Below are 16,109 nucleotides of genomic sequence, written 5' to 3'. Positions count from 1 at the left end.
GCCTGCAGGACGACACCCTGGAGGGTGACACCCCCTTTATGTGATACTCTGTGAGTCAGGCCCGGACTCATCCTGACGGAGCTTCACCAAGTGTTTTTGCCTCAACGTTGGCAGCCATTGTGGTCACTCTCAGCAATGCCCTGGGGCGGGGGGGGGGGGGTCCTCTGCAGCAGGACAGCGCCCCTGGTGGCCTGAGTCTGGCGGTCACATCCTGCAGTCCGTATTACTGGGTTTTGTTATAGATGACTTTCCCTGTCTGTCACATTTAGGGCACTCCAGAATGTGGATATTGGAAATGACAGAGGGGAGGGCTGACGACAGGGACTGCATTTCAGGATGGTTAAGAGGGCCCAGGAGATGTGTCAGGGGCTGGCCCGGCCTTTGACACTGTGCTGAAGACGAAGGCCCACTTCTCTAGGGACAGGGACTGTGTGCTTTCTGAGGGCCACCAGGTGAGGCACTTCACCTCCCACAGCAGAGGTGAGCTGTGGTCTCGATGTCTCAACGTTTGTGTCCCTCCCACCCAATTCTTAGATTAGTGTCCTTATAAAAGAGGCCTGAGGGCGCCTGTTCGTCCCTCCTACCCTATGAGGTGGCAGCGAGAAGGTGTGTCTACAAGGAAGGGCCCTCCCCAGACGCTGAATCCGCCCTCGCCGTGGTCTTGGACTTCCCAGCTGCAACCGGGAGCAACACGTTTCTGTTGCTTACAAATTGCCCAGTCTATGGTATTTTTATCACGGCAGCAGGGATGGATCAACACGGGGCGTGGTCCCCGTGCGGCAGTTGGGGAAACTGAGGCTCAGAGAGTGCAATGAGCTGCTCACAGCTAGGATGTGGACCGGGTCTCGGCCCACCCACCGTGCGGTCTCCCCGGCCCCGGGATGCAGCCCCGCTCACCCGGAACCTTCTCCGCAGCATGCTGTTGAGGGCAAAGTCGTCCTTCCAGGCGCTCTGGGCCTCCTGGATGTGGCTCAGGGTGGGCAGCGCCTTCTTGAGCGTGCTGCGGTCGGCCTCCCCATGCTCCAGCCGGAACATGGCGTCCGTCTCCAGCTTCTGCTTCTTCTCGTGCTCTGCAACGACCGGGGCTCAGCTGGGCCTTTGTGGCCCGGTGAGGCTGGCCTGGGACATGCCGGGCGTACGGGCAGGTGGTGCTCACCTGTCGTCAGCACCTGCTCGTTGTCCGCCATGTCCCAGCGCTCCTCCTTGCGCTGGGCGCCGCTGACGATCACGTAGTCGCAGTTGGCGGGGTCTGTCTGCATCTCGATGTAGTTGACGCAGAGGTGGCATTTCATCCGGAACCTGGGCGGGGAGCGGCAGGTGGGAGTCAGGAGGCCGAGGACGTGCCCCAGGACACCTGCCACCTCTGTCTGCTTCCTTCAGTTGACTCACGTCATTCAATATGAGTTCACTGAGCACCTACTGCGCACCGGGCTCAGATCTGGGAGGACAGCCGGGCGCGAGAGGGACGCGTCCCGCCACCCCACAACCCACCTTCCTTCAGAGGATCAAGCTGGCTCATCCATTCGTTCATTTGTTCATTCATCCATTCATTTATGAATTCGTTTGTTAGTTTATTAATTCATTCACTTGCTAATTCATTAGTTCATTCATCATTCATCCATTTGTTCACTTGTTCATCCCTTCATTTGTCTCCATTCATTCATTCATTCACTCATTCAAGAAGCCTTCCCAAGACAGGCTGGGCTGTGGCAGGCTCGGTGCCCGCTGCCGGGGACACTGCAGCCAGCCTGCTCTTGGCGAGGCTGGTGCTCCAGCATGGGGCCCCTCCGCAGCAAGGGGACAAACTACCACAGTGTCGGGCGACGAGTGCCGTTTTAGAAAAGTTCTGCGGGCTGGTGTTTGAGCAGAAACCCAAGTTGAGGGAGGGGGCCTTGCAGCTACCTGGGGGTGGAAGGCCCAGAGAGGGCCGTGTCCCTGGGGTGTGTGAGGGACAGAGAGGAGGAGGCTATGTGGCTGGAGCAGAGTGAGTGAGGTGGTGAAGGTAAGGAAGGGACGAGCAGAGTGTGCAGGGCCTTGGGAGCCAGGGGGGGAACCTGGGCTTTTATGGAGGAAGGTGGGAGTCATGGAGGGTTCTAGGCAGACGGACATGCCCTGACTGACAGACCAGAACAGTTTCCAGGATAGTCTCACAGGGAATGGCCAAGAGGGTATGTCCTACTCAGACTCCTCTATAGCCCTCTCACCCCGTGGCTACCCCACCTGTTCCTGAGACATCGCCCAGCTGCCCTCACCTGTAGATCGGGGTCGTGTAGTAATTGCCAACCTTCTTCTTTTCCGCGTTGTAACGAACACCTGGGAGGGGAAAGAAAGCACAGAGGCTCAGACTCAGGCCACCCCCAGCATCGTTTCCCTGGACGGGGGACAGGTAGAGGTGGCATTTCATTGCCACTGGAATTTTACCGATGGGTAAACTGAGGCACACAGAGACTCAGTGTCGCTTGCTGAGGTTCACCCAGCTATAAAGAGGCAGAGATAGGATTTGAATCCAGAGTCTGACTTCCTCACTGCTCTGCAGAGAAACTCTGCACGCAGCCTGCCAGTCACTTGGGTGCCTGTCCCCTCCCTGACAGCTGATCTGGAAGCCCTGGTGGAATCAGTGTGTCACGGTGCCCAGCAGTTAAGGGACCTGATGCAAGACGGAAAGGCCAGGGGCAGGCAGAGCTCACCCATGCCGATGTGGTTCTTGCAGCCGTCACACCAGATGTTGTATGGCATCTCGAACCTGTAAAGACAGATGAGACCTTATTTGCGCTTGTGCACTTGGGCTCTCCCTAGGTCCCCACGCCTGCGACTCTGGCCGCAGTTGTGATTTGAGGGGTGCGGCGACAGACTCCCCCTCTCGGTGGGAGTTGCAAACGAGTTGTAGTCACACTGCAAAGGGCACAGGCACGAGAGGATGAAGAATCACGGCCGCTCCTGTAACTGAGCAGGTCCTCTCCCTGTCACACTCTCTAACCAACTGGCCGAGTCCGGGGAGAGTCTCCTTAGGGTGCCACTGTGTCTTCAACACCTCACATCAGCCAAACCGGCTTCTGAACAGAAGAGGAAATGGGCTCAGGGCGTTGTCCCCAGGCAGTGGTGTCTGATTAGAGTTAAGAAAAGTAGTGGTATTATCACTGGTTTATTATCATTTTTTTAAATTAAATTAAATTTTTTTTAGAGACAAAGTCTCACTCTGTCACCCAGGCTGGGGTGCAGTGGCATCGTCATAGCTTTCTGCAGCCTTGAACTCCTGGGCTCAAGTGATCCTCTACCCTCAGTTTCCTGAGTAGCTGGGACAACGGGCGCACACCACCACACCTGGCTAATTTTTTATTTTTTGTAGAGATGGGGTCTCGCTATGTTGCCCAGGCTGGTCTCAAACTCCTGGCTTCAAGTGATCCTTCTGCCTCAGCCTCCCAAAGTGCTGGGATTATAGGTGTGAGCCACTACACCTGGCCTGTCTCTGTATTTCTTTTCCACAGTTCCATCTACAACATATGATCTTGGTTTTCCTTTTAAACCAAAACCATTAAGTAATAAACGAGTTGAATTAAAGACACCGCACGGATGAGATCAGGGTTCGGCAAACAGGGAGGCTGGAAGTGGTGTGTGCAGGACAGAGGCGGGCAAGTCTGATTGGCTCTGCAGTGTTGAGATCAGGCGGGAGTTTTGAGGTGTCCTTCAGCCCTGTGGCTCCCGAGGCCACTGCTGGGACTGTGCATCCTGATTCTTCTTCTATAGACATTCCTGCCTCTGACGATTTTGTCGCTGGAACCTCTCTGCTCAGGCCCAGGGCAGACCCGGGAGACTGAGATCAGAGCCCACGAGGGAGGGGAGACAGGAGGGGAGACAGGGTGGAGGGGCCAAACAAACTGCCTTCTGCTCCCTGCCAGGGACGACCTGCCAGGTGCTGGCCAGAGACAAGAGGAGACCCCGGAGGGAAGGGCCTGGCTTGACTGCAGTCATGGCCGACTCTTAATCCTCCCCATACCCATGCCCTGTGCAATGTGACTCTGCAGCTCTTCTCATCGAGAGCTGGAGTCTACTGTTCCACCCCTGCAATCGCAAGCCTCGTACGCAACGAATGAGACGGAAGAGATGGTGTGCCACTTCTGGGTCTTGGCCTCAAGGGGCCTTGCATGCTTCTACTTTGGAACCCTGACACTGCTATGCGAGCAAGCCAAGGCTAGTCTGTAGGAGGATGTGACACAATGTGAAGCAGAGCCCAGCTGTACAGTCAAGGCCCTGCTAGACCAGCCAGTCCCCAAGCCCTAAACATGTGAACAAGCCCAGCCCAGATCAGCTCAGCCCAGCCCAGCTGTTCCATGCCCAGCAGAGGCATCTGGTTGAGCTGCAGACTTGTGAGCAATAACCAATGCTTATTGTTTTGTTACGCAGCAACAGCTGACTGATACAGTTGACTTTTTGCTCTACGGAATTAAGACCGTGCAGCACTGGGCCAACTGGGGGTGCTGAATTCTCCTTGAGACTGTCGTTAGGTGGCACGAAGGCAGGGTCCTCAGGTGATATGAGGGCCTTACCGGATGATGAGGATGCCTTGGGACAGCTTCCGAGCCCGCTCCCGAAGGGGGTGGCTGTTGTGGTATCGGTTGAGAGAGCCATGCTGTGTGGAAAGGACAAGGGAACAGATTAGCGCTTGCTGAGCCAGGGGAGTTCATTCTTTGTGTCATCCCCACAGCTTTGGGACAAGGGCCTCACGGGTTGGGCCAGGCCTCGTTCTTATGTCTGCAGGATGGAGTTCACAGCAACACAGGAGGCACTGAGGTCTCGGTGAAGCATGTGGGCTTCGAATCAGGAATATGTGAATCTGAGTGGCCCCTCTTCCATTTATGAGCTGAGAGAGCCACGTGACCCCGGGCAAGTGATCTCACTTTTTGCCTTCCTGAGTCAGTTTCTCCAACCTGTCACCTGGGGATAAGGATCATCACTACCTCCGGTTTTGTAGGGAGGGTTATGTGAGACGATAATACTGGCAAATGCTCATCGGGCACTTTATGTGAGTCACCGCATTTTAATCCCCCAACGATTGTGTGAGGTCAGGTTGTTTTAGCCCCCACTTCTGACATGAGGGGAAACTTCAGCATAGGCAGGCCAAGTCCTGTGCTCAAGACCACACAGCTGGGACACTTGGGCCCTTATTGAGCACCTACTGTGTGTGGACACATAGCTAAGAACAAGACAAACATCTCTGCCCTTGTGGAGCGGACATTCTAGAGGGGGAGATGGATAGTACACAAATAAATGAAGGATACGTCCAGGAGTTATAAGAGCTATGAAGATAAATAAAGCACTCGGTGATATGACAGAGAATGAGATGGTGGTCAGGAAGGACCTCTGTGAGGAAAAACCTGAAGGAAGTCAAAGAGTGTGGTCGAAAGAAGGAAGAGGTTCCAGGCAGAGGGGACAGCCAGGATGCCAGAGGAGCTGGAACTGGGAGGGCCAGGGGACCTGACCCTAACCTATGTCCTCAGCCTCATCCTCAGCTCTGCTATAAACACACTAAACCCAGTGTCAGGCACAGAGCCAAGGTCACTGACGAGGGTCACATTTCTCACGCAAGAGTGACAACAGCCCTGAGATTCATGCCACAAGTGGAAGCAGAAAGATCTGAGGGGATCTTTCCTGCCTTTCCACTGCCAAGGCTCTGACTCCAGGAGGGGACGGCGTGGGTCTCTTTGCCATCGTGGACTTGGAGAAGGGAGCCCTCCCCTTACCTTTTCGGGGTTGAAATCCGGAGGGTAGTATTTGTTTACACCTTTCCTTTCACCCTGGAAAGCAAAAGAGAGACGTGACTCAGTGACAGCTCTCCAGGACACCTACGTGTGCGGCCTCATGGGGCAGGACCTGAATGAGGGAGACTTGGGGACATCTTAGGGGATGGTGCTGGGTTTGGTGTCTGACCAGGGACTGGCCGCTCGGGCGAAAAACCAATTGTCATCACTTTGGAAATGCCATGAGGTTCAGACTCTCCTACAGCGGTGACTTTCACACTTTTTTTGGGAATGTGACTGACAGTAAGAAAAATTTATCATTGCGACTGTGCGAATACACATGTAATATAGCTAAAGCACAGGTCTCGTGAAAGAACCCAGACCCCGGCTGCGAGAGCTGTTCTTCGTAAATGCCCGCTCAATAGGCTTAAAGACCCACCAAAGCAGTGGCTGTCAAACTTGGCTACTGCTACAACCCCCGGAGGAGTTTCTACAATAGGGGTGCCTGGGCCCCACCCCCAGAGGCTCTCTGGACAGTGCACCGGCTCGGGCTGTCCTTCTTGGACACTGGGCTTTTAAAAAGCTGCCTGGGAAGCAGGAGCTCAAACAAATCCTGGTACACGAATGTTCAGAGCAGCACGATTCAGAAAAGCCCCAAAGTCCACCAACAGAGGAAGGCGCCAACAAAATGTGGTCTGGCCATCAGATGGAGTATAACTCAGCCATAAAAAGGAGTAATGCGCTGACTCATTATACAATGTAGATGAACCGTGAAAACATGATGCTCAAAGAAGCCAGACACCAAAGGCTACTTAGTGTGTGATTCTATTTCTACGAAATGTTCCGAACAGGCAAATCCACAGAGACAGAAAGCACATTAGTGGTTGTCAGGGGCTGAGGGAGGAGGAATGGAAAGTGACTGCTCATGGGGACAGAGCTTCCTTTTAGGGGGATGAAAATATTTTGGAATTAGACAGAAGTGGTGGTTGCACAACACTGAAATTGTACGAAATGCTGCAGAATTGCATGCTCTAAAATGATTTTTTTTTTAATTTAAATTTTTATTTTTTTAGAGACGAGTTCTTGCTCCGTTGCCCAGGCTGGAGTACAGTGGTGAGATCATAGCTCACTGTAGCCTCAAACTCCTGGGCTCAAGCGATCTTCCCACCTCAGCCTCCTGAGTAGCCAAGACCGCAGACACAGACATGTGTCACGGCACCCTGCTAATTTTTCAAAAAATATTGTGTAGAGATGAGGTCTTGCTATGTTGCCCAGGCTGGTCTCAAACGCTTGGCTAACTCCAGTGATCCTCTGTCCTCAGCTTCCCAAAGTGCTGAGATTATAGGCATGAGCCACTGTGCCGGGCTTAAAATGGTTAATTTTATGCTATGTGAATTTCACCTCATTAAAAAAAAAAATCAAAAAAAAAACTAAAGAAAAGGAAAAAAGATCCTCTGGGTGATTTCAGTGCACAGCAAAGTTTTAGAACCACTGCGCCAAAAGCTCATGATCCAAAGTTTGATGTGATCATCTGAGAGCTCCAGGAGGGGAGGAGGGGTCTCTAGGAGGGGGAACAAAGTGGCTACTTCTGGCGCCCACCAAAGACCAGGAGAGAAGCCCAGGGCACACAAGGCTGTCTACTCACCATCTTGGGGGCTGCCTACTGGTCCTCACCCTCAGGGCGGCCGATCTGATATTGGCTTCTGAATCCACCGCCCAGCCCTGTCCTCCTGCGGAGCCTGGCAGAGGGTCCACGGGCTTCCCTGCGAAGATGACGTGTGCCGCGTGGTGGTGCTGGCTCAGACGAGACTCCCCCCAGGCATCCAAAGAGCTGTGTGTCTGTTTAGAGAGAGTGTCCTGTCCGCTCTACAGCCAACACATACGTCACACGGGACACTTTCCATCCCTCCATTGTGCCATCCTGGTCCAGGCTGCATCACTGCCCACCTTGACCCCAGTGTTGTCTTCTCTTGTCTCCCGACTCTGCCCTTGACACTCCTTCACCCCATGGCAGCCAGAGGGCTCTCTCAGAATTTGAATGGATGCTTCACTCTCCTGCTTAAACCCCCTGCCCCTGAGATTCCTGCCGCTTTTACAATCAAGCCAAACCCCTCCCCACAGCCTATGAAGCCCCCGCCTGCCTTTCTAAGCCCACCTCTTAGCCCTCTCTTTCTCACTCGCTCTGTTCCAGCCACACTGGCTTCCTGGCTGTCTTCAAAGGCCAAGTGCAACCAGGCCGCCCCTGCTGTTCCTCTGCCTTGACTGGGCTTCCACCAGCTGCCTCTTTGTTATAGGTGTTGGTTTACACATCACCTGTCAGAAGCCTCATGCGACACCCCCACCTACAGTCACTTCTTCCCTAGAGTTCCAATCATATCACCCTGCGTCTGTTTATCTGTTTTTCCAGCTAGTTCACGCTGTGCTGTATCCCCAACACCTAGGACAGCGCGTGGCCCCTCATAACTGCTGATTGAGGGAACAACTGATATAACCGATAGAGGTTCCATAAGAACCAGTGCAGGAGACACAGATATCAAATGCAAGGGCTCCTTAAACCGGAGGTGGGGAGACCCCTCCCATGTTTGGAAAAGACATTTTCAGGAGAAAAGTCTAAACTAGAAGGACGTTCTAGTTTACACTAAAGAGAAGCACTGTGGGGCACTGAAATGTATTCTAGAATGGGGAACGGCACATTTTCAGTCAACGGCTAACTATTTGTGGCTTTTTGGGCCAGACTCTCTCTGTCCCAACAACTCAACTCTGTCCTCGTAGCTAGAAAGCAGCCCAAGACAATGTGTAAGTGAATGGACATGGCTGCATTCTAATAAAATCTTATTTAAGGACACAGACATTTGAATTTCACGTAATTGTCACCTGACACAAAATATCATTTTCCTGTTGATTTTCCCCAAGCCATGTAAAAATGTAAAGCCAGTCTTAGCTTCAGTGCTGGACAAAAATCAGGGGATGGGCTGGTTTTGGACTGCAGGCCTAGCTCACCAGTCCTTGCTCAAGAACCAGGAAGCGTGGTCTCTGATTAGCTTTCTATCAAGTTACCTGAACACTCTCTAACATTCACTGTGTGCCATGTGCTGCGAAGAGTCTGATATAATTGTTTCATTTAGTCTGAATTATGTCACCATTATTTCCAGGTGACAAATGAGGACGCTGGGGGCTTAAGAACCTTGCACAGCATCAGAAGCTGATGGCAGAGCATCTGACGGAGTGCGGTGGGGGTGGGTGGCGGTGCAAAGCCCCGGATGTCAACTCGTCCCCTACCACCCTGAACCTCTCTTCGTCTTGGATCCGTCATCTGTAAAGTGTGCTCCTTGGATAGGATTTTTCTAAGGTCCGGTTCCAATCTAAAAATACTTTTGCCAACAAAATAGCTAAGTACCCTCCAAGGCTTTGGGGGTCACAGCTCCGTGGGCTTAAATCCCAGCTCCATTCATCAAGCTGGGCGACCTTGGTCACTATCTGCACTTCCCTGAGCTCCAATTTCCTCATCAAGTGAATATGACAGGATTGACTTTCTAGGGTTGCTGTGAATGAAACAACACACAGGAAGTACTTGCACGGAGTAAATACTCAGTTTACAGGAGCTTGGGGGTGTGTGTATCTTAAGATGATTTTATTACCCACCAGTGAATGGCAGACAGGACTACAGGGTGGATGTATAGAAAAATCTCTGGTCTTTGGTGTCAAGAGTAATTATTGACCTCATTTGTCCAGGGTTTGCAGCTTGGGTTTGGAATTCTATCTACTCTGTCGCTTCCCAGCTGCCTGACTTTGGGCAAACTGTTTACCCTCTCCAAGCCTCACTTTCTGCATCTGTAAAAGGAAGGTTTATAAAAGTATCAACCTGTTAAGGTTGCTGTCAAGACTCAGGTTTTGTTCTAAACACTTTAACTTACTGACACCAAGTAAAAACGTTGGCAGTTTGGGTATATCTCATGCCCACCGTTTTAAAGCATCATTTTACAAAATCTTCACCACAACGCGGCGAGACAGGGGTTATTGATCCCATTTTCCAGATGAGGAGACCTAGGGGCCCTTCAGGCATAATATGGGTCGGGGCTGGGTTGCGGCCGCGGCCCGGGCACTTGGGTCGGGGGTCGCCGGTGGGACCTGGAGTATCCCTGAGCATCTAGGTCGCGTCCTCAGAGCTCTGCGTTCCCCGGGGCACCCGTCCACACCTGGAGGTTCCGAGGTCAGGGTGAGGAGACCGCCTGACCCCACGGCCCTACAATGCTGGCCCGCACTTACCTGCCCTCCTCCCGACGTCACGCCCCGACCGTGCCCGGAAGTGCGCGCTGGGAGCGCAGGGAAGCTTAGCGCCCTCTCAGCGTGACTGGGACGACGGCGCGAGGCGGGGCGAAGCGGCAGCGACGGACTGATTGGCTGAGCGCCGAAATGAGGCGGGCTCTAGGCGCCGCAGAGGACCAATCCCAGACCGCTCCTCCCAACCACGCTCGCGTCGCGAAGCCCCACCCTCTGCCCCGCCCACTCTGCGAGGCCCACTCCGAGGCCCACTCCGAGGCCCGCCCCCTGACACCAACCTCCCGGGGCTGGCCTGCGCGCTGCAGCTGGTCAGAGAGAGGACCCACAAACTGCAGTCCGCGGGCCAAATCAAACCAGCCCGCTATATTTTGGGATACTTTGTTACAAAATCATGGATAACACATTGTTAAAACCAGCTAGGCTTTAATTAGTTTCTTTCTTTGTGTTGGCTGGAAGCCTCTGGTTTTTCTAGATTTCTACTGTGTATTCCAGAAACTCCAGGAACATTTTTTTCTTTAAGAGATGGGGTCTCACTCTGTTGTCCAGGCTGGAGTGCAGGGGGGCTATTCACAAGCACGATCATAGTCCACTGTAGCCTCAAACTCCCAGGCTCAAGTGATCCTCCTGCCTCAGCCTCCTGAGTAGCTGGGACTACAGGTGCACACAACTGCACCTGGCTTCAGGAATCATTTCTGAACACCATAATTTTGGGTAATATAGTCTCCAGCTCATGATCCTACTGACCGCATGGGTAGGTGCTAATAATTCCCAGTAATTTAGTGTTAACGGCTAGCATGGAATCCTCTTTTATTTTTATATTCCTGGAGTCTTGAAAAAGTGGATAGTAAAGGATGCTTGGTAAAACACACTCAACACACTTAGTACTCTGTCCCAGGCCAAGATTTAGGTCATCGTGAGTCCCAAAAATTACAACCCCAAATAGGACACTGAAAAACACTTCTGAAAAAAATCACCGCATGCCTTAGTCATCACTGGGCTTCTGACTCAAACTCTAAGGTGAGAACTCCGTAGTCTTTTTCCTACCTGTTTTATGTCCTCTTACTCATTGCCTTGACAAAGAAGCTCTGTCTCTGACTTATGGGTCATCCTGGTGCGTCCGCTGTTAGGGGCACAGTTTCAGGAAGGGTAGATGCTCCCCACTGGCCGACAGCCGGTCTCCAACTCAAGTTTCTTAACTGGTGCCAAAGAACATGATTTTCTTTGAGGTTCTAACTCAGCACAGAGTGCCATGTGATCTTATGACTAACTTAACCAAGAGGGCCAATGACAGATTTCAAAACACCAGGACACAGAGAAAGAAAAGATAGTCCCTCTCTTCTCTGGAAACCACACGTTCTAACAGACTGAGGGTGGCATTTGGCATGGCTGGAGCTTCCAAATTCATAAAGTAGAGTTGAGGGAATAAAGAATTAGCATTTCCAGGTAATGCGAATATAGGCAGCTTTCCTAGAAGTCAAATATTAAAACATATTAAAAAATCCTGGCTGGGTGCAGTGGCTAATGCCTGTAATCCTAGCACTTTGGGAGGCAAAGTGGTGCAAAGGGAGCAAAGGCTTGAGGCCGGGTGTTCAAGACCAGCCTGAGAAAGACTGAGACCCCATCTCTACAAAAAATATGAAAAAAAAAAATTAGCCGGGTGTGGTGGCGTGTGCCTGTAGTCCCAGCTACTCCAGAGGCTGAAGGCAGGATTGTTTGAGCCCAGGAGTTTGAGGTTGCAGTGAGCTATGATAACACCACTGCACTTTAGCTGAGGGGACAGAGCAAGACCAAAAAAAAAAAAAAGGTATACACTAGTGAGACAATGGAGTGCTGTATGTGAGTGCATCTGATTTATACAGATAAACATAAATCCATTTATTTTATGGTTTTATCCAACAAAGGAATTTAACATAAAAAGAAACTTCTATTAGGTAAGCAATCAGTCAAAGGAGTTTTAAACACAAGTGAAGGAATGGGAACCAAGAATTTGGAAGAAAAATGAATCCATAACAGTGATGATCTGTGATAGCGATGACATTATAATGGCGATGATGTCATAATGGTGATGGTGTCATTGCACCTGACTTTTCATCACCCTGTTCTCTGCACTTCTTCTGTTCATCCACTGAAATGTCCCCAGGGCCCAAAGCCACGGTGAAGGGGAAACTTCCCAAGACAGACATTGAATGCAAAAAGTCATACTACACGGAGCGGTGGAAAGGTATGTTTTGTGTGACAGTCAAGAAGGCACCACGGGCCTTTTTGGTTGAGAGGAAACATCTGGATTACAAGAATCAAGACAGCTTGATCTTGAACCCAATGGCTACCAGGATGTTCAGTGCCAAGGGGCAGATGCCCTAGAGTTTTGGAAGGGGGAGAACTAGAAGAGTGATCATTCCAATGGCTTTGTCCATAAGAAGAGCTAGCAGCACTTTGTTGGCATTTGCTGAGCTTTTTTACCTTTGGAAAACTGTACCATTTGTATTATTTCCCAAGGGGCATGGGTTACAGTCTGGAACTGTACAATAGGGGAGTCACCAGCCACATAGGGCTACTTAAATTTAAACAAAATGAAAAAAATTAAATATCTCAACCCTCAGAGTCACTTGTCACGTTTCAAGTTCTCTGATGCAGCATGGAGCTGGTCTAGAAGTCAACAGCAGAGTTAAGCAGCAGGGATTTATACAGAGGATGGCCCAGGCTTCATCAGCAGGAGGCAGTACCGAGAAGTGGCCTCAGGCCCATTGCTGAAGAGGTCATTGTAAGAGCCAAGCAGTCACTGTGCCTCCTCTGTCTGCTGTTCTGCCTGGCTTGCACATAATTTGACTACATTCCAAGGCATCTAAGTAGTTCTTTTTTTTTGAGATGGGGTCTCACTCTTTCCCAGGTTGGAGTGCAGTGGCACCATCATAGTTCACTGCAGCCTTGAACTCCTGGGCTCCAGTGATCCTCCTGCCTTAGCCTCCCAAGCAGCTGGGATTATACATGCATGCCACCATGCCCAGCTAATTAAAAGCAATTTTTTTTTGTAGAGACAGGGTCTCTCAGTGTTGCCCAGGCTGATCTTGAACTCCTGGCCTCAAGTGGTCCTCCCACCTTGGCCTCCCAAAGTACTGGGATTACAGGCATGAACCACCATGTCTGGCCATCCAGTAGTTCTGACAACTTCCTCCCGTATCGCTTGTGAGGGAAGATTTCAAGAGGATGAACTCAGGAATTTCAGCAATGGTGGAACTAACTCTAAGTGAAGGGGATGGGGAAATCGATTTCAGAAGCCAAAGGTTCAAGGATCACATGTGCTGAGCTCTGAGTGAATGTCAGAAGAGGAAGCTCGTCGGGGTGTGCGGGTCATTTACTCCACGAATGGTCATTTCCAAATCCAGAGGTGAGAAGCACGCAGACAGAGGCGGAATCCTTCCTCCTGGCTGCACACATAATGGAGGAAGACATTCTGCACCATGGTAAGTCCAATAAACTGATTTCACTTTCAGTCTGGTCTCTGCTGAAAGGAACAGTAGCCCGTCGCTGAGAACGGCATCCTTGGGAAGGTGGGAAGGAGGAAGCGGAAGGAGACAAGAAATTACTCACAATGCACTTCGGTGAGGTCAACGTGATGAGCCCGGATGTTTCACAGATTGAACAAATGGCTGGGAGAGAAAAGCATGAGGGTTCCTCCTGGTTACTGGAAACTGGTTAAATCGACAGTTGAGCTGGAGCAAAGAAAGGAGAGGCAGAGAAATAGGGTGACGATTTCAAGGCAACCCAAACTCTTCTTTTTATTTTTAAAATTTTTATTTTATTTTTTTAAACTCCCAGTCTTCAATGGCATCCACACTCTTTCTTGTCCTTTTGAGAGAGCGAAGGGCAAGGATAGTGAGATGTTATGAAAGGCAAATCCAATTGATAATTTATCAATTATACATTGATAATTTCACAACTTGATAACTTATTTTATCTTTATAATTTATTTTTTCTATTAAACCAGAAAAGAAGTTTTCTTTTTTCTTTTCTTTTTTTTTTTAAGAGATAGTTTCACTTATGTTGCCCAGGCTGGACTCAAACTCTTGGGCTTAAGTGATCCTCCCGCCTTGGCCTCCAGAATAGCTGGGCCCAGCAAACCAGAGAAGAGGGTTTCTATAGCAGATAGACTCTATGGTGGCCCTCAGATCCCTGCCTTCTAGTGTTTACCCTGTATAAATCTCCTCTCCTTGAGTGTGGGTGGGGCCCAGTGACTAACAGAGTATGGTAAAGGTGATGGGATATATGTCATTAGGTGTACGTAAATATACTACACAACACTGTGATATCCATCTGGTTAGGAGACTCTCTCCTTGCTGGCTTTGAAGAAGTCGCTGCCATGCTGTTAGCTGCCTTAAAGAAAGAGCCACGTGAAAAGCAAGCCCAGAGCCAGCAAGAAACTGAGGCCTTCAGTCTGACAGTCTGCAAAGAAGAGAAATGCTACCAATACCCACACAAGCTTGGAAGCATAGCCTTCCCCAGTTGAGCCTCGGATGAGACCACAGCCCTGGGCGACACCTTGACCGCACCTCGCAGTGAAACCAGTTAAGCTGCACCCAGACCCCGACCCACAGAAACTGTGATGTAATAAATGTACCTTACTTTAAGCCACTGTGTTTATCGTAATTTGTTATGCAGCAGTAGAGAACTAATAGTTTCTTTCCCAGGGTATGAAGCAACATGCAATGAAAGCAACCTGCACGAAGTGTTTTCAAACCAACTGCAGGCAAAACACAAAACTCAATTGCAGGACTACATATTTGCATCTGTAAGACTCCAGTGTGATTGGGATGACACTTGGGTTTCTCAGTTAGGCAAAGGATTCTAGAAAAAATCTTCTTTCTGGTGCAAGCCTGAAAGAAGAGAGGACAGGGCCAGGGCCAGGGCACAAAAGACAATCTCTAGGGCCCGAGTGAGTCACCCCTCCAGCGGCCAGGAACTGGGCACGAGGGAGCGCCATGATACTGACCCTCCAGAGAAGGCAGAACGAGAGACCTTCCAAAGAGATCAAGTTCAGTGTCACCCCTCCACTTGCTAGCTGCTTCGCCTGATTTATTCTGTAGCTAAAGTCCTTTGCCGAAACAAAACCCTGAAAGGGAACATTTGTTTACAAATATACATTTCCTGTGTGCCAAGATGACGGTGGTAACACAAAGGGCTTTGAGTCCGCACAGGGTAGTCAAAGCTACTTATTTGGCCTGGGTATATAAATAGAGGAGGATGACAAGGCTGGATTAAACAAGAGAGAGAACCTCCCTTCCCAATTGTGGAAGGGCACCTTGAAGCCACTGAGACCCCATCATGCTTTGTGGGTCTGGAATAGGAAGAAAACATATCAGAGGTCTTTACCTCCAAGAGCTCAAAGCCATCTGTCATCTGTGTGCTACCTCCAAACAACAATATATATAAATCAGGCATTGATTTGTTTTGTTTGTTTGTTTTTTTAAAGACAGGGTCTCGTTCTGTTTGTCAGGCTGGAGTGCAGTAGCACAATCATAGCTCACTGCAACCTTGAATTCCTGGGCTCAAGTAATCCTTCGGCCTCCGCCTCCGGAGTAGCTGGGACTACAGGTGCATACCACCATGCCCGGCTAATTTTAAAGTTTTTTGTAGAGAAGGGGTCTCGCTATGTTGCCCAGGGTGGTCTTGAACTCCAGGGCTCGGGTGATCATGTTGTCTTATCCTCCCAAAGTGCCCGGGTTACAGATGTGAGCCAGTGCACCTGGCCTCAGGTACTGCTTTTATTCCACAAGGTTCAAAGGACTTTTAAAGGTGTTTGTGCCTTTATGGGGCTGGGAAAACTGGATTCTCAGGAGCAGTTGGGTTCTATTCTTGGCTGGATTGCTTGTTTGCTATTTTAAGTGACCTGCTGCGCAATGGGATGGCTTTGACAATCTCTTGGAACTTCACTGTTCTTGAAATTTGAGCAGAGAGCAAGGAAGTGGGGATACAGAGATACTCATAGCATTTCTGGTTTTTCTAAAAGCCTTTGAATAACTCAAGGCTTTATTGCTCATGGCTGGGAGGAGGCCAGGAATGCTGCCCCCACTGCCAACACAGATGCCACAAGGTGGA

The 16,109-nt window shown here is 50.4% G+C and overlaps 1 protein-coding gene across 1 annotated transcript in view; it reads right to left on the bottom strand.

Moving 5' to 3' along the window:
* CCDC130 (coiled-coil domain containing 130) overlaps nucleotides 1–15,410 on the bottom strand; it is a 21,927-nt gene extending 6,517 nt beyond the window's left edge. The window contains exons 1-7 of the mRNA XM_012641257.1: nucleotides 15,384–15,410; nucleotides 5,739–5,792; nucleotides 4,545–4,627; nucleotides 2,688–2,743; nucleotides 2,253–2,313; nucleotides 1,157–1,299; nucleotides 898–1,070 (exon numbers count right to left, since the gene is read on the bottom strand). Coding sequence (XP_012496711.1) covers nucleotides 898–1,070; nucleotides 1,157–1,299; nucleotides 2,253–2,313; nucleotides 2,688–2,743; nucleotides 4,545–4,627; nucleotides 5,739–5,792; nucleotides 15,384–15,410 — 597 coding nt within the window. The remainder of the gene's footprint in view (nucleotides 1–897; nucleotides 1,071–1,156; nucleotides 1,300–2,252; nucleotides 2,314–2,687; nucleotides 2,744–4,544; nucleotides 4,628–5,738; nucleotides 5,793–15,383) is intronic.
* Nucleotides 15,411–16,109: the final 699 nt, after the last annotated feature.

Source organism: Propithecus coquereli, unplaced genomic scaffold (genome assembly GCF_000956105.1).
Source record: "Propithecus coquereli isolate 6110/MARCELLA unplaced genomic scaffold, Pcoq_1.0 Scaffold164, whole genome shotgun sequence".
Taxonomy (NCBI): Eukaryota; Metazoa; Chordata; class Mammalia; order Primates; family Indriidae; genus Propithecus; species Propithecus coquereli.
Note: the sequence above shows the minus strand (reverse complement) of the source record. Positions and strands in the feature narration are given on the sequence as shown.